A 24117-nucleotide genomic window follows, 5' to 3' on the forward strand; every position below is an offset into this window, starting at 1 on the left:
CTTATGGGACCCACAAAGTCAAGTAGCATGTTTGCATTATTTAAAGAAACGGATAATTTGCAACTGTGAAACTGTAAAATCAGCTCTGTGTTCAGCTTCCCTTTTTAAGAAATCTCTTAAGTCTAGCAAGTTTAAAACCAGCAGCTGTGGATTAAGTATGTCCATACAGTCTTTCACAGTGCATCAGACATGAGGATAGCACACATTTGATTGTATCTGATAGCAGATCTTTCAACACAGTCTATTACAATCGGTATGTTATGGAGCAGCTCCCGGAGGGAAGGTGAGCTGGGAGCTCCAGCGTGGGAAACAAGCTGACCAGCAAGGTGCAGTCCTACAGCAACAAGCAAGCTGAGGAGGGTGACGATCACACTGACATGTACTGTCACAAACCAGTGAGCCTCAGGCAAGAGCCAAGTCTAAGGTCCATCTAGGGCATCTTGCACAGCAATTCAGGAATGGGGCTCAGGGGCAGGCATGCCAAAGACAATTCAGGAATGGCCTGAAGCTACCAGTCCCAGCTTCAGCAGAGTTTCTGCTCACCGGATGTGGGTAGGGGCCCTGAGTGAGGCCAAATAGTGCCCTTAGGGCCCAGAAATAGTACACGTCATTAAGGACTGTTAACTTGGTAGAGACACCAGGAGTCTGACTTCCCGAATACAAATAGATACGTGCAAATGCAAATTTGCAACAAGCAGAGTGAGACACTACAAAAAATTGTTTTAAAGCTTTGTAACTTGAGTACCATACTTTTCAGCAGTTTATGCCTGGCTTCATATAGCCTTCACCATTTATTCAATGAGTTGAAAATTCTATAAATTTAGAAAGCATTTTCTTGAAGCATTTTCTTGACCTTAAGATTTCTTCTCCATTTTAAAACCATTGAACTGTGAACCAAGTTTACAGTTCATTAAACCTAGATATACAGACAGGAAAAAACTACTGAAAGGGAGTCGAAGGAGAGGGTAGCCCTTGTCTTCCTCCTTATAAGCTTCTTTTCCCCAGGCTTTTCAACCCAACATCAAAGTTTCTTAAGTTCAGCACCATGGCTACTGACAAGAGTCCAATGCTAGCTTCTACTAGAAAAGTGAAAATATGAGAAAACCACATTTATAACATATAAAACAAGACAAGACACACATATTGATGAACTGGCACGATACCTCTGCCTTTTACTTGATTATAACATACACTGTCCAGAACAGCGCAAGATATACAGCAAATTAAATTACAAAATTAACGTGTCCACCACTTTGCTGCCTTTTGGCATCCACTCTTTTACAGTGCTTTTCAGACAGCTCTTGGCCCTCTCTGTCAAAGAATGCTACATTATCATATATCAGCATTAGTCTGTGACTAAGGCCAGGGACCTTGCAACACTGAAATAATTGATGCTTACTGCAGAATTCTAGCAGCAGTCCTGTGAGTCCTTTGGCAGCTCCTTTCCCATTGTTCTTTCCTTCCCATTACCTTCATCTTCTTTTCTTACTCCAAACCATAACTCTAGCTTTCACTCCAACCCTCAGCTGACAGTCTAGAAGTGGACTCCTCCCACATCACAGTTCCTCCTAGTTTAATTCTTCTATCAACCTGGAGATATATCATACATATCTGAGAGAAATGACTTATAAATCAGTTCTTTCAAGGTTCTAAAAAAGAATATTAACTCTAATTAACCATTAAGAAAGGTATTAATTCAGTGGAAATTACACACAGACAGCACTGCAAGAGACTCCTACTACAGAAGCACATCCCTATGGTTTCTTACAGAGTTTCTATACTGCCATGTCAGGACTGATTTCTGAATAAGATTTATGAATGCTTCAGAGTGCTTGTGATTTACACTAACACAACTTATTTTTCAGCTCTCTGATATGTACAAAAGGAAAACAGAACATAAAACTTTGACAAGATTCCATTTGCTTTTCAGATTAGAAGTGAACTTTGAACTGTAGCGTCAAGTAAATATATTGCTAAAACCTGACTACTTTTTTTTTTTTTTTTTTGCAGATATGTTTCTTCATTTCCCCAGAAATCAATTAAGCAAGAACATGGATTCTTTTAAGCTGTTAACAAAGACAAGATCATGGGTAGTCATCACAGAAACGAAAAGAGGCCCCAGTATCAAACTGAAACACTTTACCCAAAAGTGTATCACTGAAGCACACAGAAAATGGTCTGATATTTATTATTAGTTTATCTGTAGCAAAAGATAGAAAGGAGCACTGTTTGACTACAAAAGACTGGAAATACTCATGCAGTGGTAGTTACATACTGAATGAGATATTTGTAGGATAAGAACTAGTACCTTACCTTAACATACTCCAAAGTAGGATCTGGAATATTCTGATCTCTAGAACAGAATGGGGCGAGAGAAAGGAAATGGAAAAAAAAATAGTCGGTGAGTCCAAATATTTATTGTACTGAATAGATCACATTAAAATCTTGATAAAAATTGCTTTTGTAAAGCCAGACGGCCTACTCAATCATTCAACAAACATATCAAACATCAACTCCTGAGAAGTCAGCAGAAGAGCTACTATTATTTAATTTTGGAAATACATTGTACAGTTTTAAGTGAAATAAAATCAATTTTATGACAAAGAAATTTCAACAGATAGCTGAAAATAATTAAGTTACCTAAAACGTTTAAAGTAAATTAAAGAGAGAACTCTCAAGCTTTTAGATTTCTTTCTTTCTTGTACGTTTTCCCATTTAAGTTACTGATCATGACAGCATGTTAGCAGTCACTGCTAACATAACAGAAAGTAAAACATTCATTTTTTATATCATTGGAGCAAAGAATTAATGAGTTTGCAGAAATAGAATGCTTAATTTTACATTTTGAAAAAAAAAGGTTCTTGTATTCTTTTACAAACTTCACAAAATTATCATAACTTCAACATTACATTTCTTTGAAAGTCAAGCTATCAAGCCCTATCTTAAAAATAAAATCTGTTTTTGCAGGTTGTCTATACATACACATGTCAAATATTCCCAAAGACATAGAAGTCTAAGTGAAGAGGCATGTGATCGACTATAATTCTGGTAATAAATAAGAATAAAAACAAATATATATAGTACTAGATGATCTCTAGAGGTCCCTTCCAACCCCTACAATTCTGTGATAGTTGTTTTTGTTTTGGAACAAGAAGGCTACTAGAATTTGCAATGTAGGCTTGGATGATTTCTACAGAATCTGAGATGACATGCATGGTGCTAATTTAAACACAAACAAACATGCAACAGACATAATGAAAATCTTACAGACTCATAAAGCCATCAGGAGCCTATTATGGCAAACTAGTTTCCACAACTGCCAATACATGTCCCATGAATTTAGAAAGGGAGTTCCGTTCAATAGGAAGTTGCTATGATGTAACACTGGGAATTTCAGCAGGTTCAGACAGGTAGAAAATAGGTTACATTGGAATCACCCAACTCAAAATGACACTTCACATTCATTTGGAATGTAATTGTGTATCATCAGAAACTAAGTTATTGCTTAATACTCTGTTTTAGGTCTGATTCCCTCACAGCTTTTAATCTAGAAGCAAAACAGAGTCCTCCTGCTTCTAAGCCCTGCCTCTAAGGAATCCTGCAAGGCACTCAGCTGTCCAGGTTGGATCACATGTTGCTGTTTCTCATTATCCCAATACTTATCAATGGTAAAATTCCATTCCCAGGTACATTTAAGAAATAAAAATAAAAACATCAACGATGGCAAATCCAGTAGAAGCAGAATTTGATCTGTTTGAAGTATTTTCCTAGACAATATCAAAAAAAGAGACATACGAGCAACCATACACACATAAAATGTGTAAACACAGAGAAAACAGGTGAAGCAGAGAGAAATAAGAAGAAGCTAGTGTAGAAAAGAAAAAATAACTTCATTCACAACAGTTTGAAATCTAACTGGGAAAAAAAATAAATCCCATTCTTAACCAGTTCAACCAAGCTCATACTCACTCTTCTCATATACAAATAATCTGTTGGAAGCAGTGACAATACTGAGTACTATGAAAAAAAATAAGCAATTTATTTTGCAATTTACTTATCACTTGTCTGTGGAATCTTTCAGAAAAAGGATCTGACAGCACTGTATTTGTAATGTACTCCTAAACAGTGAACCTGAGCAATAAAACTAACTAGCTCACTTGCTTCTTTAGCAGTGAGAGTGTTTTCTTCTGGTACTCACAAACTCTACTCCTGTACACTGGCCTTGCTATGGACTCTACTGTTCCCACTGTCAAATGCAAAGCAACAGATCTTTAGGACAGATTAAACCAAAGGAAAATAAATGAAAGAGGTAGGAACGTTGTAAGACAAAGTAAGCAGTCTTTACTGCCATATAAAGAAAAGAAACCAGGACAGAAAGAAAAAAAGCAACCTACTTTTCTTTCACTGTACTTATTCACCATCCACATGACAAAAGTGCTTTGAAAATTTTGGCCTTGGGAACAAGACGCTGTAGCAAATCTCTACAAGAGCACTATGACAGTTAATCTGATGAACTGGTACACAATAAAACGTAGCAAATGCTACAATGCCCCACTAGTGCAACTTCTACAAGTGGGTGCTTATGCTGCAAGCTCTCCTCATCTCAGCCACATTTCTCCTAATAGATCTACCATCCTCTCTCCCTACCTTATCCTGTCTAAGTCTTTATTTTTGTGCAATTGCAATTTTTTGAGTTTATTTTCAAGGAATGCTAACTTTCATTGTTGTGCAATAACTAATAGTAAATACTAATTGTTTCATTTTTATTTAATTCAATTCCAGCATAATACTGCCACACTAAGTAGCCAGCCAAAACAACTAGGAACTGAGCACAACACTAACTCCTGAACCTCAGCTCCCAGTTAGCAGTGATGAAGTGCTTCTTTATTCCACACGCTGCCAGCAAAGGAAACCTATCCCGTCAAGACCCTTAAGAAAAATAAAAGCTCCTTTTGTTGTTGCTGTTGTATGTCATCTTAATAAAAATGGTGAATTCACAGCCTCAATTCTTGTACTGGAGAGTCTTCAAGAAAGAAAACCCACAACATTTTAAGATAAGTACTTGCAGGCTCTGCTACATCTCAGAATCAATTCAATTGAAGGTTTGTTTCAATAATACCAAACTCCTTATTTTTTGTAAGATCTTATTACATTTCAAGTAACACTAATGTTTCTCTTCATAATGAGCATGACTTCACAGCTTTGTTCATTTGCAAGTTTACCTACAATATACATAAATTAGAGTCTGCACATAAGTCAACCATTACTGTGTGAAGTGTGGGTTTACAGGTTAGTCGCCATTTCATATTTTGGCTTCCTAATAATCAGATAAGTCCAATTCCAATTCAGACAAAAAGCCCATTACATGCAGAAAGATGTCATCTGAAATAATTTCAGAACACCTCAAAGGCACAAGGTTAGGTCACATAATATTGGCTTTATGTTCTTCTCATCCTCAGTCTGTCACAAAAAAGAAAAAAAAAAAAAGAAAGGGATGTGAATACACACTCCCCACATCTATTTTAGGTACACATACATGCTATCTCATTTCAAGAGCTAAAAAACAAAACTTCCCTCCAGAGTGTTTCTGTTAACCCTTCACCACATGTACGAGAATTGTACATGTACATATGTACAAGTTAAATTCTTCCACATGTCTGTGGAAACTGCAGGAGAAAAAAAAATACTCCTCCAGTAACAATTCACCAGTAAAAGAAAGCAGTTAATCATCACAGTCTTAACCTCCATCATTCTAAAGCTGCTCTGGCCAGAAGCACATTTTTTCTTGAGCTTCCCTTGTCACATTTGAAAATACTTGCTGAAAATTCCTGCTGCTGGAGCACAAAACCAATTCTGATCATTCAGCTCAATGGATGCAGACTTGTCTGCAGAAAAAGAAAAGCTTCTTGAAAATTCTGACTCTGAGGTTTGTTCAACATTCTCTAGCACTACATCAATAAATAATCTTTAAGCAGATATCCTTCAATTTTTTGCTGCTAATTTTAAGAAAACTCCCATCTTTCTATGATTCTATGTTACCTCCCAATCTCTCTGTTGCTGTGAAGAACCGTGCAACAAACAGACCTGCAAAGACTAAGCCATATTAAGCACCTGCTTCCTCCAGGCCCTTGCCATCCTCATAGCCATAGTTACCAAGTAACTGTGGTGACTTAAAACAACTTAAGTGTAGACATAACAGCATTATCAAAGATGCCCAAGTTCTTATCCTCATACAAGTAGGTAACTCTTACAATTTATAAAACTGCTGACAGTCTCTGAAGCAAATTTGTGACATTAAGCATTTTATAATATTCTTGTGGGGAAAAATATTAGGACACATTCCTACAAGAAAGCACGTTTCTTTGTTTTACAGTAACTGTTGCTAGTGACATTTTTAAAAGCAGATCTTTTCCACTACATTGAAAAAAACAATGCTGAGAAGAACAATTTTCTCAACAGTATCAAGGCTGCTGCCTGAAAAAATCAGAGTGAAGACACTGCAGGCTCAAAGGAGCCAGAGAAACTGAAAAATGTACCAAGCTGTTGCATGGCTGCTTAGACAGACAGAACTGCTACAGAGACCAGACAGGATCAAAAGCCTTCTTCAATTTGTCTCCAAAATCTTTCCATCTACATAGATTTAAGAAATACAAAACTACTTAATTGTGAAAGTACAAGTCTGAACGTGTTAGACATACTGTATTTAAGCATATGTACTGCAGATCAATGTTATTTGAACTGTAAAAGACCTGCAGATTTTATCCTTGAGTAGCTTCTGCATCACACACACTCCTACTACATTCCTAACTTCATTCCACTCTTCTGTCTACAGCTGCCCAGCACTATGGACATGACTCATGCAAACACCAATGGAAACAAGTGCAAACTTCTATGACTAACTAGATAATGACCTGCAGTTCACACAAGAACAGCGGGGACTCTTCAATAATTAAGACTCAGGAAAAGATAAGACATCCTTTTCTATGGAATTAAATTAAATCTTCACTCATTCATATTTGTTCAGAATGCCCCTGCAGAACTAATATTACAGCCGTTTACTTTCACCACTTCCATCTTCTGCAATCCCTTCACTTGCTCCATTCTACCTATCACAGCAGAATTTTTATTACCTTTTTCAAGTCAACTTCTACTTTTGAACCATACACAGAACTGTTCTCTTTACAATCTGACCAAAAGCCCGAAGCAGGAGCTTCCATTATTCTGTTTTCCTAACATTTAGGAGTCCAAGAGCTAAAGCTTGCTCTTTAAGGCTGTTCTTACACATTCTTTTTCCAGGACAGTCACAATGCTGTGAAAGCGGCAGAATTATGTCTTATCAAAAACAGTTGCTGCTTTTACAAACTTCTCTGCATACGTGCTGTCATCTGTTGACTTATGCCTTCAGCAGGCAACTCTTTACAGTTAGTGCTTTATTTGCTGTAATTCCTCAGAATCAAGTTATTTGGAAATTTAAAAAAACTTATAATTATTTAAATTTAAAAAGAGGCACACAAAGTATTATCACAGAGTCTACCAGTCTATCTGAAGCCCATGTAAATCTAGGTAGAAAAATTACTCACAAAGGATGATTATCACCTGGTTGATGTGTTCTAAGAACATGTGTTTGACCTGAAACAAAGGAAAGTTAATCCTTTGTTTTAGTACTAAGAAGACAGCAGGAGGAAAAGCTGTCCTACCAGACCACTTCTTTACCCCAGTTTAAGAAGATCCCTGCATCAGGCACTCCTCTATAATAGATGTTGTACGTGAGCAAGACAAATATACGATATAATCCTCTATGTGACATTTAACTCTCCTGTGTATATTTCACTCAATTTCATTGATTTCCTTGTCACAAACAGATCAGAAATCTATAACACTACATAACACTTGACTGCTCATCTCCCGTTTTCACATCATCCAACTAGGCTGTGCTTCAACAAGTTGGTACTAGTGAGTTGCACAGCACAGAGCTCGAAGAACATGCAGTCTTATCATTACATAATAAACTGTGGCTTCTACAGTACTTGCAGAAGCCAGTAGGTATCTCTCAATCTATCATAAAAATACGTATCAGACTACAACATAGGAAAAATCACAATGCAGTTTATCTCCTGCTAACAAACATTTTTTGCTAGAGAGCAGAAGTACACACACATCACAGTTTCAGCCAGGGTGTGACAGATTGGCAGGTTCATGAAAGGATACAAATGGTCAATAAAAAATGGTCAATCATAATAATAGTAAACATAAGTGTGGTTGCCCTAATACAATATTGGCATGTTCTCACTTGATTTATCATATTTCTAAAAAGTACGTCCCTAAAACAGTCGCTGCCTGAATTCAGAAAATATATATATATATATATATATATATAAAGTAAGCACCTAATCATAGTTGGTGCTAAAAATTAAGCTGAATAGCAAAAAGGCAACTATACTTTATACCTCTCTTCCTTCAGGGACTGAAAAGAAATCATCAGGTTTATCTGCATGATTGGTGGTTCTTAACAGCAGGAACTAATGTACTGTTGTTATGCTCTGCAGTAGTGAAGGAAAATAGAACTTTATTTACAGCATAAAAGTAGTGGAAAGCAAAATAAACAGCAATATGCACAGGATATGAGATGGCAAACCAGAAAGTACTGTTACAAGATAGAACACATTACCCAGTGGAGCATAAGGCTGTACAGTCTCTCTAAAGAAGAGACCATGAGACATCAGCTCTAAGAGGGAAACTTCAGGGTAATGGAAAAAGAAACTTAAGTGACATTCCACTCCATACAGTGTGCTTTACCCAAAGAAGAACCAGCCTGAAGCAGTAGCTTCCTGAAGAGTTTTTAAAAAGCAAGTAACTCCAGCTTTGACTGGGGCCCTGAGGAATTTGGGCTCAAGTTTACCTAGCAAGATAATTAACAATTAAGAATAAGGTCCTAATCCCACAATTTCAAAAAAATAAATTAAATCGATACATGTGCCCATATGGCACTTCAATTCATCTGCTCAGAAGCTGAAGGACTGGGATTTAACTGAACTCCAATTCCAATCTCTCTCCCCAGGTTAGCTTTGTGGGCAGGTTTTAGATACCTGTACATCCTGTATTCCACCTATAGCCAGGGCTCCCAGGTATAAAATGCAAGAGGCAAAGTTTTGGTTCTTTGTCAAGGAAACAACGGCAGTAGAAGCAAGCAGGAGCAAAGAGATGATGAGCTGAGTAGAACTTCACAACATAAGAATGTGATCCCAGCAACAGCGGAAGGGCTGGGAACAGAAGGCAGAGCCCCAAATATGAAAAGGCAAAGAGAATTCGATTCTGAATATAAACAGAGAATATTAGCTATTATCTGCTTGTATTATACATTTATGGTAAAAAGGGAGTTCTCTATCAGCTTTAGTGGGAGGCTGAACTCCATCTCTGAGAAAGCACTGATGAAATTTGCAAGAGTACATGTGAATGAGATCAACAAAAGGAAATTCTGGGACAAAAAGCATGAAGCTTTGTCAACTTAAGCTCTTTCCTTTTGGAAAAGCATTTGTGTACATACAGGAGAAGTAAAAGACACTCAGTAGCCCTAAATTCACCATGATTATCTTACTCCTATGAAAAAACACAATCACAAACCCACAATCAGCCTGGTACAAGCTTTTTGGAACAAAACTCAAACAAAGAGGAAATTTCAGGCATTACAGCAGAATATTTTTTAGTTAAAAATAATCTGTGCTTTTATAACAAGTTCTTATCACCTTATATTGCAAATTAAAGGTAACCAGAGGTATTGATCTTCCTAATTATCTTACAAATAGTTTCACACTCAAATAACGACTCTTCAACATTTAAAAACACTATTCAACCTATTATCTATTAGGATCTATTATCTATCTATAGCACTATTATCATAGAATCCTTAGAGTTGGGAGGGACCTTTAAAAGTCATCCAGCCCAACTTCCTTGCAATGAACAGAGACACCCACGGCATGATCAGGTTGCTCAGAGCCTGGTCCAGCCTGGCCTTGAATGCCTCCAGCAAAAGGGTTTCTACCACCTCTCTGGGTGACCTGTGCCAGAACCTCACCATCGTCACTATAAAATACTTCCTCCTTATATTCAACCCAGATCTACCCCTTGTCCTATTACCACAGATCCTGATAAAAAGCCTGTTCCCTTCTTTTCTGTAGCTCCCCTTCAGGTACTGAGAGGTCACTGTCAGGTCATCTCAGCCTTCTCCACGCTGAACAGCTTCAGCACTCCCAGCCTGTCCTTGTAGGAGAGGTGTTCCATCTCTTGGATCCTTTTTCTGACCCACCTCTGGATAAGCTCCAACAGGTCTACATTTCTCTTGTACTGAGGACTCTACACCTGGAAGCAGTACTCCAGGTGAGGCCTCAAGCAGTGCAGAGTCGAGAAACAGGATCAACTCCCTTGACTTGCTGGTCACACAGTTTTCTTTTGATGTAGCCCCGGATACAGATGGCTTTCTAGCTGAGGTACCTGTAGAAGCCTTTCTTGTTCTTCTTGACAACCCTTACCAAGTTCAGTTCAAGTTGGGCCTTGGCTTTCATCACACCATCCCTAAACATCCTAGCAGCTTCCTCATGCTCTTTCTACAGCGCACCCCTCTTTCCACTGCCTGTGTATTTTCTTCTTGCTCTCCAGTTAGACCAGCAGGTTCCAGTTCAGCCACAATGATCTCGTCCTCCTTTCCAGACTTCCTACACCTGAGGATGGAGAGCTGTTGTGCTCCAAGGAAAGCCTTCTTAAAGGTCTGCCAACTCTACCATTTACTTATTTTTCCCCATTAAAACAAACAAACAAAAAAAAAAAAACCACAAAAAAACAAAAACCAACCAACCAACCAGACAAAAAAAAAAAAACTGTAAACCCCTTACTTTACCTGATATAATTTCATTTTTATCTTAATTTTCAAAGTGTACCCAACCATGTGCTTTAATTGGATCCCTAGGAAGAAAGGAAAATTTCCAGGAAGACAGAATTCCGCCATTAATGGCTTAATAGCTCAATACCCACACCTTGCTAACTCCCAAATGTACTACCCTCCAGGGACACAATTCAGCAGGGAACAGTGAATCTCCTCGACCTTCTGCTGGTAAAGTTGACCTACTGATGTCAGTGGTACCAGTTGGTTTAAAATCAAACATATTTTTTCCTGGACAGTTATTTAAGAGGCTATTACATATTTGAGAGAAGTACACAAGTCTTATCTATCTAAACATGAATAGACTTGAAAACTGAAAAATTTTAAAGAGTACAGAACATCCTAAATTATCAGATAAACTAATCTACTCTGAAAAAATTCTAAGCTGCACCATTAGGAAGTTCAATGCTAGGGGACAGCACTTAATCTGAAATTATGGAGAAAGAACTGACAGAGAAAAGTAACCAACAAGCCTGCTGATCAGTTCTCAAAAGAGCCTGAAGTCTGGCTAAATATGAACCTGGAAATATATATAATGCTTTTAGAACTACAAATACTAAGTGCTTGTATATAGATACTTCGAGTTTGTTTACAGAATATTACATTTCAGTTTACAGGTTTACCTTTCACATTTTGGTCTTTAACAACAGGATTTAGTGGAACTAAAAGATATTCAAGATTGTTTTTTAATAAAAAGCTATCAAGCTTAAAGTGATGACATGCCTGACTCTCAGTTCAGTATAAGCATATCCATGTATGCATGAAACACTAATCTGAAAAATGGTTAGTTGTGGTCCACTGACTTCAAATAGAGCATCGTGAAGTCTGACTAAAGCATTCACACTTCTAACTTTTGTGAACAGCAATATAGCAATTAAAGACTGCTTTACTCCTAATGATAATAAACATTACACATCTCTATAACAGAATCAAAATACTACAAAGGTATTTTGATAAAACACAGGTAAGGTAATGTGGACTTTCCTATACTACTAGTATAAATAATACAACAAAATAACCAACTAATTTGAATGTGAGCCTAAGCATTAGAATATACCTTAGCCTATATGGCAGAATTTGCTTTCTCAATTTTCTTTTAAAAATACATGTGAAAGGTGCAGAGTCATCACAAGAAGACTCAAGAAGCACAAACCTGACAGCAAATATGACAGTGTCTCCTGCTCTAATACAACTGGGTTGCCAAGTAATGGAGCAGACTACATAAAGGCCTATTTTTAAAGTTAAAGAAAGCAAATTCAGAAATTGCTACTACCACAGCATTGTGTGTATTTTAGTAAAGCCATTGGAAGATCAAACAGAAATAGCACTTGCTGTTATGATTCAAAAGATGTAGATTCTACTAATTGACATTACTGCAAAAGGAAAATTTTGTTGAAATCTGAAATGTTTAGTAAGTCAAAAAAAAAAAAAAAAAAAGAAGAAATTCTCAAAATTCCTGAAATCTATCCATCAGATTCCATCCTACCTCAAATATTGCAAATTTCACACTGTTTTTTGTTTGTCTTCTCTCATCAACAAGGAAACCAAGTACTAGAGAGCATATCAACTTCCATTAACACACAAAGTTATAACAGTAGCACCTGTAACTAGACATTTAGAGGCCTAGAAAAACACCAAATAATTCCTATGCAACAGGCAAATCTAAATTAAGATTTTATAATTACCTGGCATGGAGTTTGCTGCTCTTCCCATTCCATAGAGGGTACTCTTCTATGACATCCTGTACAAAAGATGGCTGTTGCCTTTGTGTCCTGGTGGATGGGAACATTCCCACGTGGCTAAACATATCACAAGCCCTAACTTGAACTGTACCCTTCTTCTTCCTGGGGAGAGTGCCATGGATAGAGATGTCTTGAAAGGAGTCTGCGCGATGCTCAGTCAGTGAAGGTTTGGTGGTCAAAAGGTCCATGGATGACGCTAATGAGAACTGATGGTTCACTGGGACATTTCTGGGAAGACTTGCAAATTTTCCTGCAGCTATCATTCTTGATTCTGGGGAAGGGGGGAAAAAAAGAAATCAGCATGAATCAAAAGCTCCATTTTCATGGAAATTAAATATCACAATTAACAAAAAGCACATAGAACTGAACTTCACATTGCTTTTATGCAGTCAGCTTCAAGGTGTAGCCTGTATTATAATCAAGTCACATTTCACCCAACTGCATGTGTCAAGCACATAAGTTTATTAACTTCTACACATTCCACTTTTATGCACAAAGTTTTTTCTTTTTTTTTTTTTTTTTTTAACTCCTTTACACCCTCTGAGAATTCAGATATCAAAATAATTAACAAAAAGCAAAGTTTAAAGGCATTATAAAAAAAAAAAAAGGACACTTAGTAGCTTGGTTTAGAAGAGTACATTTATAAACCCAGTGGCTGGCACACTGCGAGGAAAAATCTTTCTGGGGAGTATTGCTCAAGTAATAAATCTAGCAAAGAACTGGTCACACATTTCTAACTGTCTGAAAACTAAAGGGCTCTACCCTTGAGATAAGGGCAGGAGCAGATTACGTGAATCCTCTCCTGCAGCCTGTTGGCTCAAGTCACTGTTGACAATATGGATTTACATAGCTGTCAGTCTCTTGTTCAATCAATTAAAGCCTGCTGTACAGTACATGTTTTTCTGTTACCATGAGCAAAAAACCTTGTGAGACAAATGCTTCAGACACACTAACAGATCCCTCTTCATCAAAAGGAAAAAGAAAAAAAAACAACCATCAAAACAAAGCAAAAAAAACCACCTACCTCATGCTCAATTCATAGCGTTATATTACAGAAATCAAGCAGCCTTATCCTATCCAGGTATATTAGCCTACAAAAGCCATTCTATGGAACAAACTACACAAGGTCAACCAACCCCACACTATTTGACTCAGGTGGTAGCCAACCAGGTGTCTCCTACACAAAACCTCAAGTGCAGCACAGACTGATGATCAGAAGGCAGGAAAGTTTCTGAAGTAGCTGACTGAGAATCTGTTCTGACTTGGTTGAGTTTGGTATCAGGGAAAAAAAAAAAAAAAAAAAGAAAAGGAGTAGTATCTCAAAGGCCTAGCAGCCTGGAAGACAGCTGCTTGCAGCCACATGAGAATTCCTCTGGTTTTGGGAAATGTACAGGTGCTGCAACAAAAGCATAGCTGGGTCTGTAGTCCTGATCTCTTCCTCAGCCCGAACATCGCAGGTACTAAGAAAGGGAGGCTGAATTGATACTATTGTTACTTCTGCTCAGAGATGAGTAACACTGAAACTGATCTCAAATTTATTAAAGAATTTTGCTATTTTCTTCCAGCTGCATTGCAGAGATTCACAGGTTTCCAGAATTCCATCTCAAACCTCTCCCATGTTGAAGGTCCTAAAATAAACACTCAGTTACGAGAAATAATATTTAGACCACGGTTTCTTGATCTTTAATTTGCCAGGGCTTCCAGCTCAGCTGCTATATAAACTAGCAGAAAAGCTTATGGAAATAGCTCTGAGCAGACAAAGTATCTGTTTGACTGTGGTCACGTTTCTTGTTGGAAAGACAAGAAAAGAGCTGAGAAGTTGAAATGAAATGATACTGTTAGTTAATAGATCCAAATAACACTCAAAACTTGAAAAAAAATAAGCCACATACTCACAGAAGTCCTTAATAAATTACCAAAAGGGCCCTTAGTGTGAAATACTGTCACCTCTTCATTTATCAAGTGCATTGAGGACAGTTTCTGCTGCCTAGTATTAATAACATCACACGATCATTTTCAAAATAAAACAAAGTACTTCAAGGCCTTTGTAATAAATAGAATACTTGTAATACAAATATTTGTAAGCAAAACAACTGGACCAGAGATAGGAAGCTCTAAAATGCAAATGTTTATCACAAAGCTACAGTTCCCTAGCTAGAACAAACTGACAGAGCTCCTTTCCAGTAAATTCAGCTTAATTATCAGAGAGGAATAACAACACTGACCTTAAGCAATGTGGACAGTAATGTCAGCAATGTCTGTAACAAACAGACAAAGAAAGAAAAAAAAAAGCTTCTAAGAAGTCACACAATCATTTGAAAGCTTCATCCTTTGCATGCTTAATGTAAAGAAGCAAATATAACTTATAAAGGACCTAAAACTGGGACTACCTTGCTCATATTGTAAAACGCATTGCTATTCTTCTTTATGGTTTGAGATTCTGTACTCAATAAACATTTACTTATTGGTTTATTTAAAAAAAAAAAAAACAACAAACACTTTCAAAACTCTGAATTCTGACTATGTAAGTGTAGATCATTTAGTCGGTAGGAATTAGCTTAGGCTTTCCTGCAAGATCCCACTACACTGAAATGAAACATGGTATTTCACATAGTTTGGTAGCAAAATTGAGCAATTGAGCAGGTATAAATGTAACCAAAGGAAGCTGTTGTTTTATAGTTAATACCAGGTGAGTCCATGACAGGGCTTACAATGGCAGTACACTCCCAACAGCTTTTATGGATTCTGTGTGAGGATTCATAAAGAAAGATAACTGTTCCCTCTCCTAACCCTATCTTAGGAAAATGATAGCAATCTAACAGGCTTTCAATTCAGTGTCAGTTTTCACCAAATAAACGATGACCCTCTAAAGTACATTCTCCTTTTAATTTCCCAATAAACACTTCTCAAAATAGAAAAAACAACTAAACTTCCCCTAGTTACATCCTAATCACTGCACCTTTCAACATCCTTCCTCATTAAATCCTACATTACACATATTCGATGCCTAATTCTCAAATTAGCATTCTTGATTTTTTTTTTGAGTAATCAGAATAAGGTTCCCACTTAATATATACCTAACATTTAAGAACTTGTAGGACACACAGCCACAATTATTTGTGCAAAGAAGCTTAGATATTTCAAGCAACACTCCCCATCCCCATAGAAAAAAAAAGAAAAAAAAAGAAAAAAAAGAAAGAAAAAGAAAAAAGAACAGCCCAGATCTGCTAACTCATACCCGTAAGTTTACCTGCCTGCCTATTTGCTGTTATACAATGCATTCTTGACAAATGGCAACTAAAAATTACAACTAACTTGGTAACAGAAGTCTTGCCAAACTATCCATACATTTTTCTTGTATTGAATGTAAACAACGCAAGGAGGGAGCCTCTTCAGCTAAGAATATGGAACGTCTCTGATTCAGAGTGTTTGACTTTGTTTGACTAGAGATAGAACCACTTTAGTTTTACTTCCTAAGAGACATAGCACTTAAAACATCTGCAACCACGCATCCAACAATGGAAACGGTAGAAATAATAGAAGGATAGGCCAAAATTAACTTAGATGAACAAATTCCTATTTGTCAAAATGCAGCACTGAACAAAACAGAGTGCTTCACATGTCATGCAAGTCCCTCTAGCTATGCACAAATTAATTCATGACAGTATACTGCTAAAAAAAAAAAAAAAAAAAGCCTAGATGATTTTGTATTTTAATGGAGAATGGGATTTCCCTTTCTTCAGTCCACAACTGAGGAAAGAATAATAAGGGGATAAAACTGTCAAAAGTCAGATTCTGAACTCAGAAAATTGGAGGGTGTGAAATGTTTCCAGCTAACTTCGAAGTTATCTTGTCTTTTGGTTATGAGTTGGGGAAAGAGGAATACAAATTAAGTTATCTTTAACATCAACATGGCCTTTAAGAAACCTCATGAGATCATACACAGAATGAAATACGTATCAAGTGGGCAAGATCAAACATGAACAAAGCTCTAAGCCAATAGGATGGATATCTCCTCATATCATTGCTCAAAATCAAAAGAAGACATATGAACAATTAAACAAACTTTGCTTCCTCCAAAATAGTACACAAAAATCCTTCTATTCGTGCCCTCTTGGCTTTGGAATGCAAATATGCATGTTGCTCTGAAAGTAATGCCTCCTATTTATTTCCAAAGAAACTTTCAATTTCTTCTTCCTATTATTTCCAAAGAAACAGATACAAAAAGCACAATAACACTATCCAAAAAATAAAATTCTCAGCAACAAAACACTGTTTTTCAACACAGACACTACCACTAGCTATGCATTTTTGTCAGCAATGAACAAGAACCTGCACGCCACGCTCATAAAAATCTGCACCAGATGAAGTTTCACTCATGTTTGGGACAGGTGCAAAAGTAAGCAACCTTTCCATCCCAAAAGGAAACACAACCAGTGCTGTTGGCTGCTACCTTGTTTTCATACTGAAGAGGAAGGGAAGCGAAGGAAATCTCCAGTTTGGTGTCAGAGATTTGTGAATGGCATAACCAGCAGTCCAAGGCTGTATAGTGACATGAAGTCTCATAAAAGGAAACAGAAAATCAATTTCAGAGCTCTGAATCAGTCTCTCAAGCTATTTCAAAACTCTGAATTATATCTAAACCAGTTTTGGACGTTAGAAAATTCACACTTCTCTCAGAATTTCTCTTTGGAAGAACTACCAAGACTTCAGACACTCTGAAGTCTAGACTTGGTGTTATCACATTGCCATCAGTGTGACACTTTACTCAGTCTTACCATTTCTTTGTCATTATATACACTATGAAGCTAAGAGGGTTTGAAAATGGTTTAGTATATCCGATCAAAAGAACAACTGCCTTACCTTCTCAGGTCTTAATGGGATAGAGTTAACTTTTATAAGAACCCCACTTACTTTTGACACATCAAATTTCCATACAACCATCTTCCACCTTCCCTCCAACCCTACAAAGCAGTAACAGTAAATACAGAGGGGTACAGAACTCCAATCTTACTGTTGAGTTACTTGGTATGTTTGCACATGATACACGGATTTTGTGTTAATTATTTTCTGAGAAGCAATATAAAGATCTTTTTTCTTTTTATACATATGAAGAAGACTCTTTCTACTCTCCAAATGGCTACAAGCTGTATTCTATGGGCTTTCATTTGTTTGTTCAACAAAATAAACTTACACAGTAGCTGCAAGGGGTCACAGGTCTTTGAGAAGAATATTAAGGCTCAAGAACTTATGATAAGCAAAAATAGATTGAGAAAGCATACACAATAGTTCAAAGGCTTTAAGCTGCTATCCGAAAACACACGAGTCTGTCAAACATCAGAAACTCCCCACAGGATTAAAAACAGGTCAGCGCTTCCAAAGGATCTTGGGAGTTAACAAACTGTTCTTGCTCTTCTCCCTGTATACACACACAACTTCCCCCATAGATCCCTGCACTGTAATCTGACAATCTTCTTAAGATGCACTTTATAACCAGCATTCTGAAGCAACTGAAAGCACGTAGGCCAGGACACATTATCTCTGAAATTGCTCTGTTTTGAGATGAAACAAACAGATAAAACCCATGCTTCTCTTACTGAGTTTTCACACTTTAAATGCTCTTACATCTATTAAAAAGTCATGAAAAAACAATCAGTGAAGAGGGCTCAACAAACGAGTAGATTTCATCATATGTTATAATCTCATAGACTTTGGTACCCAACTGGTTAGCTCTGTATTGCTGAAGCCTAAACTGGGAGTCAATGTTCAATCTCCATTTTGCTGGAGGAAGCAGAGGCGTTCGTTACAGTTACAGTTCAATCCAAGCGTTTCTCAGCCAATGTTTCAAAATACAACTTTTGTTCCTCCTCTAATACAGGAAGTAATCTACCATTTTCCTGCTGTTGTATTGCCACAATTTTTGTAAAAGAAAATCCTACACTAACTGCAAACTAAATATTCCAAACAATTTTTTCAGCAGCGAGTACGCGCTTTGTGATTTGGAACAATCACCTTATCTACATTGCAAATTTGGACAGAAAGTAGCGCTTTCACACAAGCTCCTCTTCAACCGATCAAAAAAGTCGGCGGCAATATTCCCTTTCTCCCTAGAGAAGCAGCTCGGTACCCCCAGCTCGTCGATTTGCTCCCGCAGGCCGCCGGACTCCCGCACGGCAACGGCCCGAGGTGCCCGCAGCGCTCCGCCTGCCCACGCGGCCGGGCTGGGGAGCGCCCCGCTCCTCCGGGAGCTCGGGGGCACGGTCGCACATCTGCTCTCGCACAAACCCGACTCGTCGTTCTCCGCCCCAAAGGAAAACGCCGTCCCAGCAGCTGCCGGTCTGATCACTCGTGCTCTGCTCTGGCTCGGCTTCCCGGAGACTGGCTGCAGCTCCGCTCCCTGCAGGGCGGCCGGGGCGCCCGCAGCAACGGCCCGGGGCGTCCTCGAAGGGCCCAGGGTTTCGCCCTGCCGCGGTGGAAGCCGGAGCGAACACTCGCACCAGCTTGCCCCGAAGAAGAGCGGAACGCGATAACGAAAGGTGACTCAATCTCAGCCTTCTGAGCGCCTTATCGCTCAACTCGTCGGCAAGTACAGACGGCGCCTTACAGGCTGGCCGCGGACCTTGGTTCCTGGGTGCCGTGACCGCAGCCCTCACCCCAGCGCACAGCCCGACCCCGGTGCCACTCACCCGCGGAGCTGCGCGGCGCTGCCCGAGCCCGGCAGTGCGCGGCGTGCGGGAGCCCGGCAGCGCGGCGGCCGCGGGCGCCGTGAGCAGCGCGGGCGGTGATTTACGACGCCCCGCCCCTCGGAGGGCTGCTGGTGCACACACCCGTGTACACACGGTGACCTCTCGCTGCTCCTTTTTCGCGATTTTAAGAACTTGGCTTCCCTAATTACTCCTCCCAAATTAGCACTGCAAAGCTAGAGTTAACAGTTTCCCAAATCCACCCCGCTCACGGACAATTCGGAGTACATTGCTCACATGCCATTCACCAATTCCTTACATCAGCAGATTTTCTACTCAACCCACCACATTACTAGCAGTTATCTGGGCAACAGGTTGGTGGAGCAGAACAAAGACTCAAACATCTGTAAGGGATCGGGCACTAACAGACCAGCTGAAGGCAGCAAACTCACCGCCCTCTCCTTCCTCAAAACCAGAAATGCTGAGCTAGTTCCTTCTTCTCTACCAAGAACAGCAGACTGACACGGCATCCAGCCAGCCATCCCACTCCCCCTACGCTTTTAACATTGCCTCTGAGATACACACTCAAGCCCTTCCACCTCCTTTCCTCAGATAATCCCATTTATTGCTTGTTTCAGTCCAGTCAGGCCTGTGCACATCTGGCACACTACTGCTCCCTATGACAAAATGTATTGCTCCTTGGAGCCCAAATGAAGTGCCTGATACAGAAGCTGGACTATCACACAGACTACTTTGCCTTGCAATCCATCACTGCAAGTCAGCCAGCAGGAGTTACCCACAGCTGCCAAAACCTTTCATTTATGCAATTGGTTGAGCTCTTTACTTTAAAGCCAGAGGCCTTATAACGACTGGTTATAAGGGAATTCACCTCTCCCCAGATTACAGAATGTTCTAACATTATACAGACACTGAACTTAACCTTGAAGTTATGATCTGACAGCACTCTGCAATGCTAACTTCTGTCATTGCCGTGTGTGCAAAAATCAGGTGAGAGCCTGAGAAGAGATCAAGAGATGTATCATAAATGTTTCAGAAACCATCAGTTTCCAGAATACCACATGATGTCACATATCAATACCAAGATGTCAATACCACAAGAATGCCACAAAGAATAATCTACATTGATTTTTCATAGAATATTTCAGCATGATCTTTCTTCAAAACAAAACTGCAGAAGCGAGGAGAAGGTGCAGGGGAAAGTAAATTATTCAAAACAAAAAGACCATAACCCCGTTCTGGACAACAAAATGTCTTCCTATGGCCTGTTCAAGAAAATCAAAACTATGTTGAAAAACAAAAAGAGAAGTTGAGGCATTGGGATTACACTTCCAATATTGTGAGCCGCACACTTTCTGTATGACTTATACTTTCATTTCTGTGTCACATCACAGTGCCATTTTCACAGGAAAGACCATATAATACTTCGTCAGTTCAACAAGAGGAAGACACTACATAAATGCACATCAGTGTTTTCCTCAGTGCATAAAGGAAAAGGCCTTATTTCTACTACACGTTCCACGGTTCAGTGAAAAGTATTTAAAATCACACACACAATTCAGATCACTTATTATATTAAGATGTCTCCATTGACAACACTAAAAACTCCAGGAAATTTTCAGGCACTGCCATTACATAGAAACTAATGTCATGGTTCATTGTCATGTTTTATGAATAAGACTTAGAAAAGAAGTAGCAATTTCCTTAGTAACATGACTGAGTGCTCAGTAATGGGACTGGTAGCTGGGCAGCACTGCATAAACTGATTACTCTTGCATGAGTCATTACATCCTTTTCCTAAGAGCTGACTTTGCCTTCACATCAAACTGAAAACTGGTCTTTTCCTTCACATACAACACTTTATACAACATGTCCTTGTATGTATTTTACAGAAGATTCTTACAGATTTGCAACCTATAAGAACGAACAGTGCATAGGACTGCCTATGCTAGCTGCATTATGTCACTGTGAGTTACTGCAATAAGCTACTGAGAGTTAATTTGAATCAACCCAGATTAGAGACCTTGTTGCCATTTTTGGTGTTTTCACACTGTATTAAATCTACTCCATAAATGGGTTTATTCAGATGTCATCTGAAGTCTGAAAGCACTAGTGCCCTGAAACAACTGCAGCTCCTCTGCCAACCTTCCCTATCAGTATCCTGACCTGTCATAGCCCTTACTCATCTGTTTTATCTACACAGCATCACGTTGTCTGCTTATCACCCTGCTGCAAAACTTTTAGCAGTGAATCATTGTACTTCATGATATCAGATAGGGGAGTACTGAGAAAACAGTGGTGTGCAGAGCATTGGTGGCCACACATCACACACAGCTGTGGCCACATACAGTCACTCTCAACTTTTGCATTCTGAAGGAAAGGAGCATGTACAGCTGTATATTTTCACCTAATGCAAAGACATCAATATGAACACAGACAGGTAAGTGAGGAGGAACATAACTGACACCTAAAACAGTCCCAAGAACTTGCTGATGTAGGTTGCTTACCTTAACTGTGGTAGGAGTTGAGTACTTGCTGGTTCACATAAGATCATTTTCAAAATGTGCTTGGCTCACAGATAGAAAGATAAATGATGCAATGAAACAAAAGGATTCACTGGAACTTTTCAGTTTCACCTTAAACATTAAAATTATAGTCCTAAAATAACAGGGAAGAACTCTACTTTAAAAGCACTGCTGTTCAGCTGTAAAGACAGAAGTAACTGTACAAGATGAGTACAGGGGATGCACAGATTGCTCACACAGCAGTTCTTGTAGATTTCTTAATAAATAAAAGCTGAAGTTCCTACTCTAGACTTGCCTGAGAAACAATCCAAACAAGCAAAATGTTACATGCACTCAGTTCCCAGAGATGTCACATGGAAAAAAGTAACGCTCAGCATAACTGCTGGCTAGGAAATCAAGTTAATTTGCTGGTGATTTTTAAATTCTGAAAGTCAAGTTATTACTGCAACAGTGCTTTCTAAGATTTGCCCTGGTTGCCAGCTGAAATGGATGATTTTAGCCTGCAGCTCTGCAGATCTCCATGAGAAAGTTACCAACATCCAATTTTGCTGCTTGTTCTGTCTTAGGTCTGGAGATGTGGTATCTTTATGAATCTTCAGAGAGCTATCTGTTACAAGTTGGAGTCAAGAAGCCTTGAAATCTCTAGCCTTAAAACACTGCAATCTACCAGCCTCATAACTGATCATTCTGGAAATAATGCCTTAGCAAAAGCAGGAGAGTTTGATGAGTTACAGAAATCTGAGCTCATTCAGTGACAAACTGGAGCATGAGCATGCTCTGGCTTGTTGGGAGTTCCTTGCTACAGCACATTTAATTTTTGCAGACCTAGAAGAATGCAAACTGGGTTCATGTAGTGCCAGATGTCTGATTCTCATTCACCACTGGATAAAAGTTTCAGTTCTGATACATCAGTATTTTCCAGTAGGAACTGTTTTACTGCTAGACTTTACTTCTAATCCACAGCTTGAGAAAGTGTCTTAAGTCAGAAAGAAGTTGAAATTTTTGGAAAGATTTTCACTGTAGCTATCAGAATTTTTCAGAGCCGCCTGCTGCTGAATTCCACTTGCCATGAGTCAGCTAATATCAGCCACTCTTAGAAGCAAAAAAGAAAAGTAAAATACACCCCTTCTCAGGGAAAATAAAAATCAAAAGAATATCATTTTAACAACTACCAATTAGTAAATCCATTCTACACTGCAGAAATACATTATTGCACATATTCTGTGACAATAACATGTTCAACAGCACCACCTATAACCTTCAATTTGGTATGGAAAATCACGTCAAACAACTTGTGTTTGTATAGATTAAATAGACCTGTTTCAGAAGTCTGAAGTATACAGTTTAAATTGCACTTAAACCATTTGTTGTGGACTACTTCTGGCAAACGACATATTAAGCTGTAAGACAGTATCAGAAAAAAGTGATATAAGGCACTATGAGTTCCTTTTTGCCAGGGGTTCTATTTTCCTTTTTCCTTCTGGCAGTGAAAAAGGTATTACTGTGGAGCTAAGACTTCCTTGTGTGATTTATTTTTTTCATGTTTCTGTAAAAAGTCTTGAATGCAAGAGAGTTAATAACATCTCTACACGTGACAAATGTTGAGTTGTGAGGTTTTTGTTTGTTTGATGTGTGTTTTGTTTTCCCCATTTAGAACATAACTGATGTAGGGAACAAGAATAAATAGAAGGCTAGAAAGCAAGCATAACATTTGGAACTTTCAGTGGATTAAATAAATAATATTGTCAGAGGTTTATAACTTTGTAATAGCTTCCACACTTCTGAGCTCCTTAAACAGAAATGGCAAAAACTTGCAAACCTCTCACTGAGAGAGAAATAGACCACACAGGTAGCAATATCACCTCTATTACACAGATGGAAGTTTTCAAAGCAGCCTCCTCTCCATCTATTGGCAGAGCTACCAAAATACTTTAGCACTAGTCTGGAATCTGCCAGGTTGACACCACATACCACTCCACCAAAGCACTCTGGTTGTGTTTGCACTGCTTCAAATAGAAGTACAAAAGACAGAATGAGCAAAAGGGCTTTATCTGAGTGACCAAAGGCAAGACATCTGTAAATCAGTTATAGCTTTAATCTAATTATTTTGCCCTTCTGATAAAAACACTGAGAACCTTTCAGTTATTTTATGATGATTTTTAGGATGTACTGCTCTCTATTTATACTGTCCCTAGCACAAGTAAGAATCTGCACTG

The 24117-nt window shown here is 38.6% G+C and overlaps 1 protein-coding gene across 3 annotated transcripts in view; it reads right to left on the minus strand.

The window, feature by feature from the left end:
* BCAR3 (BCAR3 adaptor protein, NSP family member) overlaps positions 1 to 24117 on the minus strand; it is a 62259-nt gene that overhangs the window by 29900 nt on the left and 8242 nt on the right. Inside the window, exons 1-3 of one of the 3 annotated variants that reach the window (XM_065741733.1) lie at positions 19362 to 19428; positions 12619 to 12946; positions 2314 to 2353 (exon numbers count right to left, since the gene is read on the minus strand). In XM_065741733.1, coding sequence (XP_065597805.1) covers positions 2314 to 2353; positions 12619 to 12938 — 360 coding nt within the window. In that variant the 5' untranslated portion in view covers positions 12939 to 12946; positions 19362 to 19428. Of the gene's footprint in view, positions 1 to 2313; positions 2354 to 12618; positions 12947 to 18960; positions 18983 to 19361; positions 19429 to 24117 lie in introns of those variants that run through there. The other 2 variants (XM_065741743.1, XM_065741724.1) reach the window with 2 other exon arrangements.

The sequence above is a fragment of the Cyrtonyx montezumae genome, unplaced genomic scaffold, assembly GCF_038088225.1.
Source record: "Cyrtonyx montezumae isolate F1298 unplaced genomic scaffold, pur_monq_1.0 scaffold_1, whole genome shotgun sequence".
NCBI lineage: Eukaryota > Metazoa > Chordata > Aves > Galliformes > Odontophoridae > Cyrtonyx > Cyrtonyx montezumae.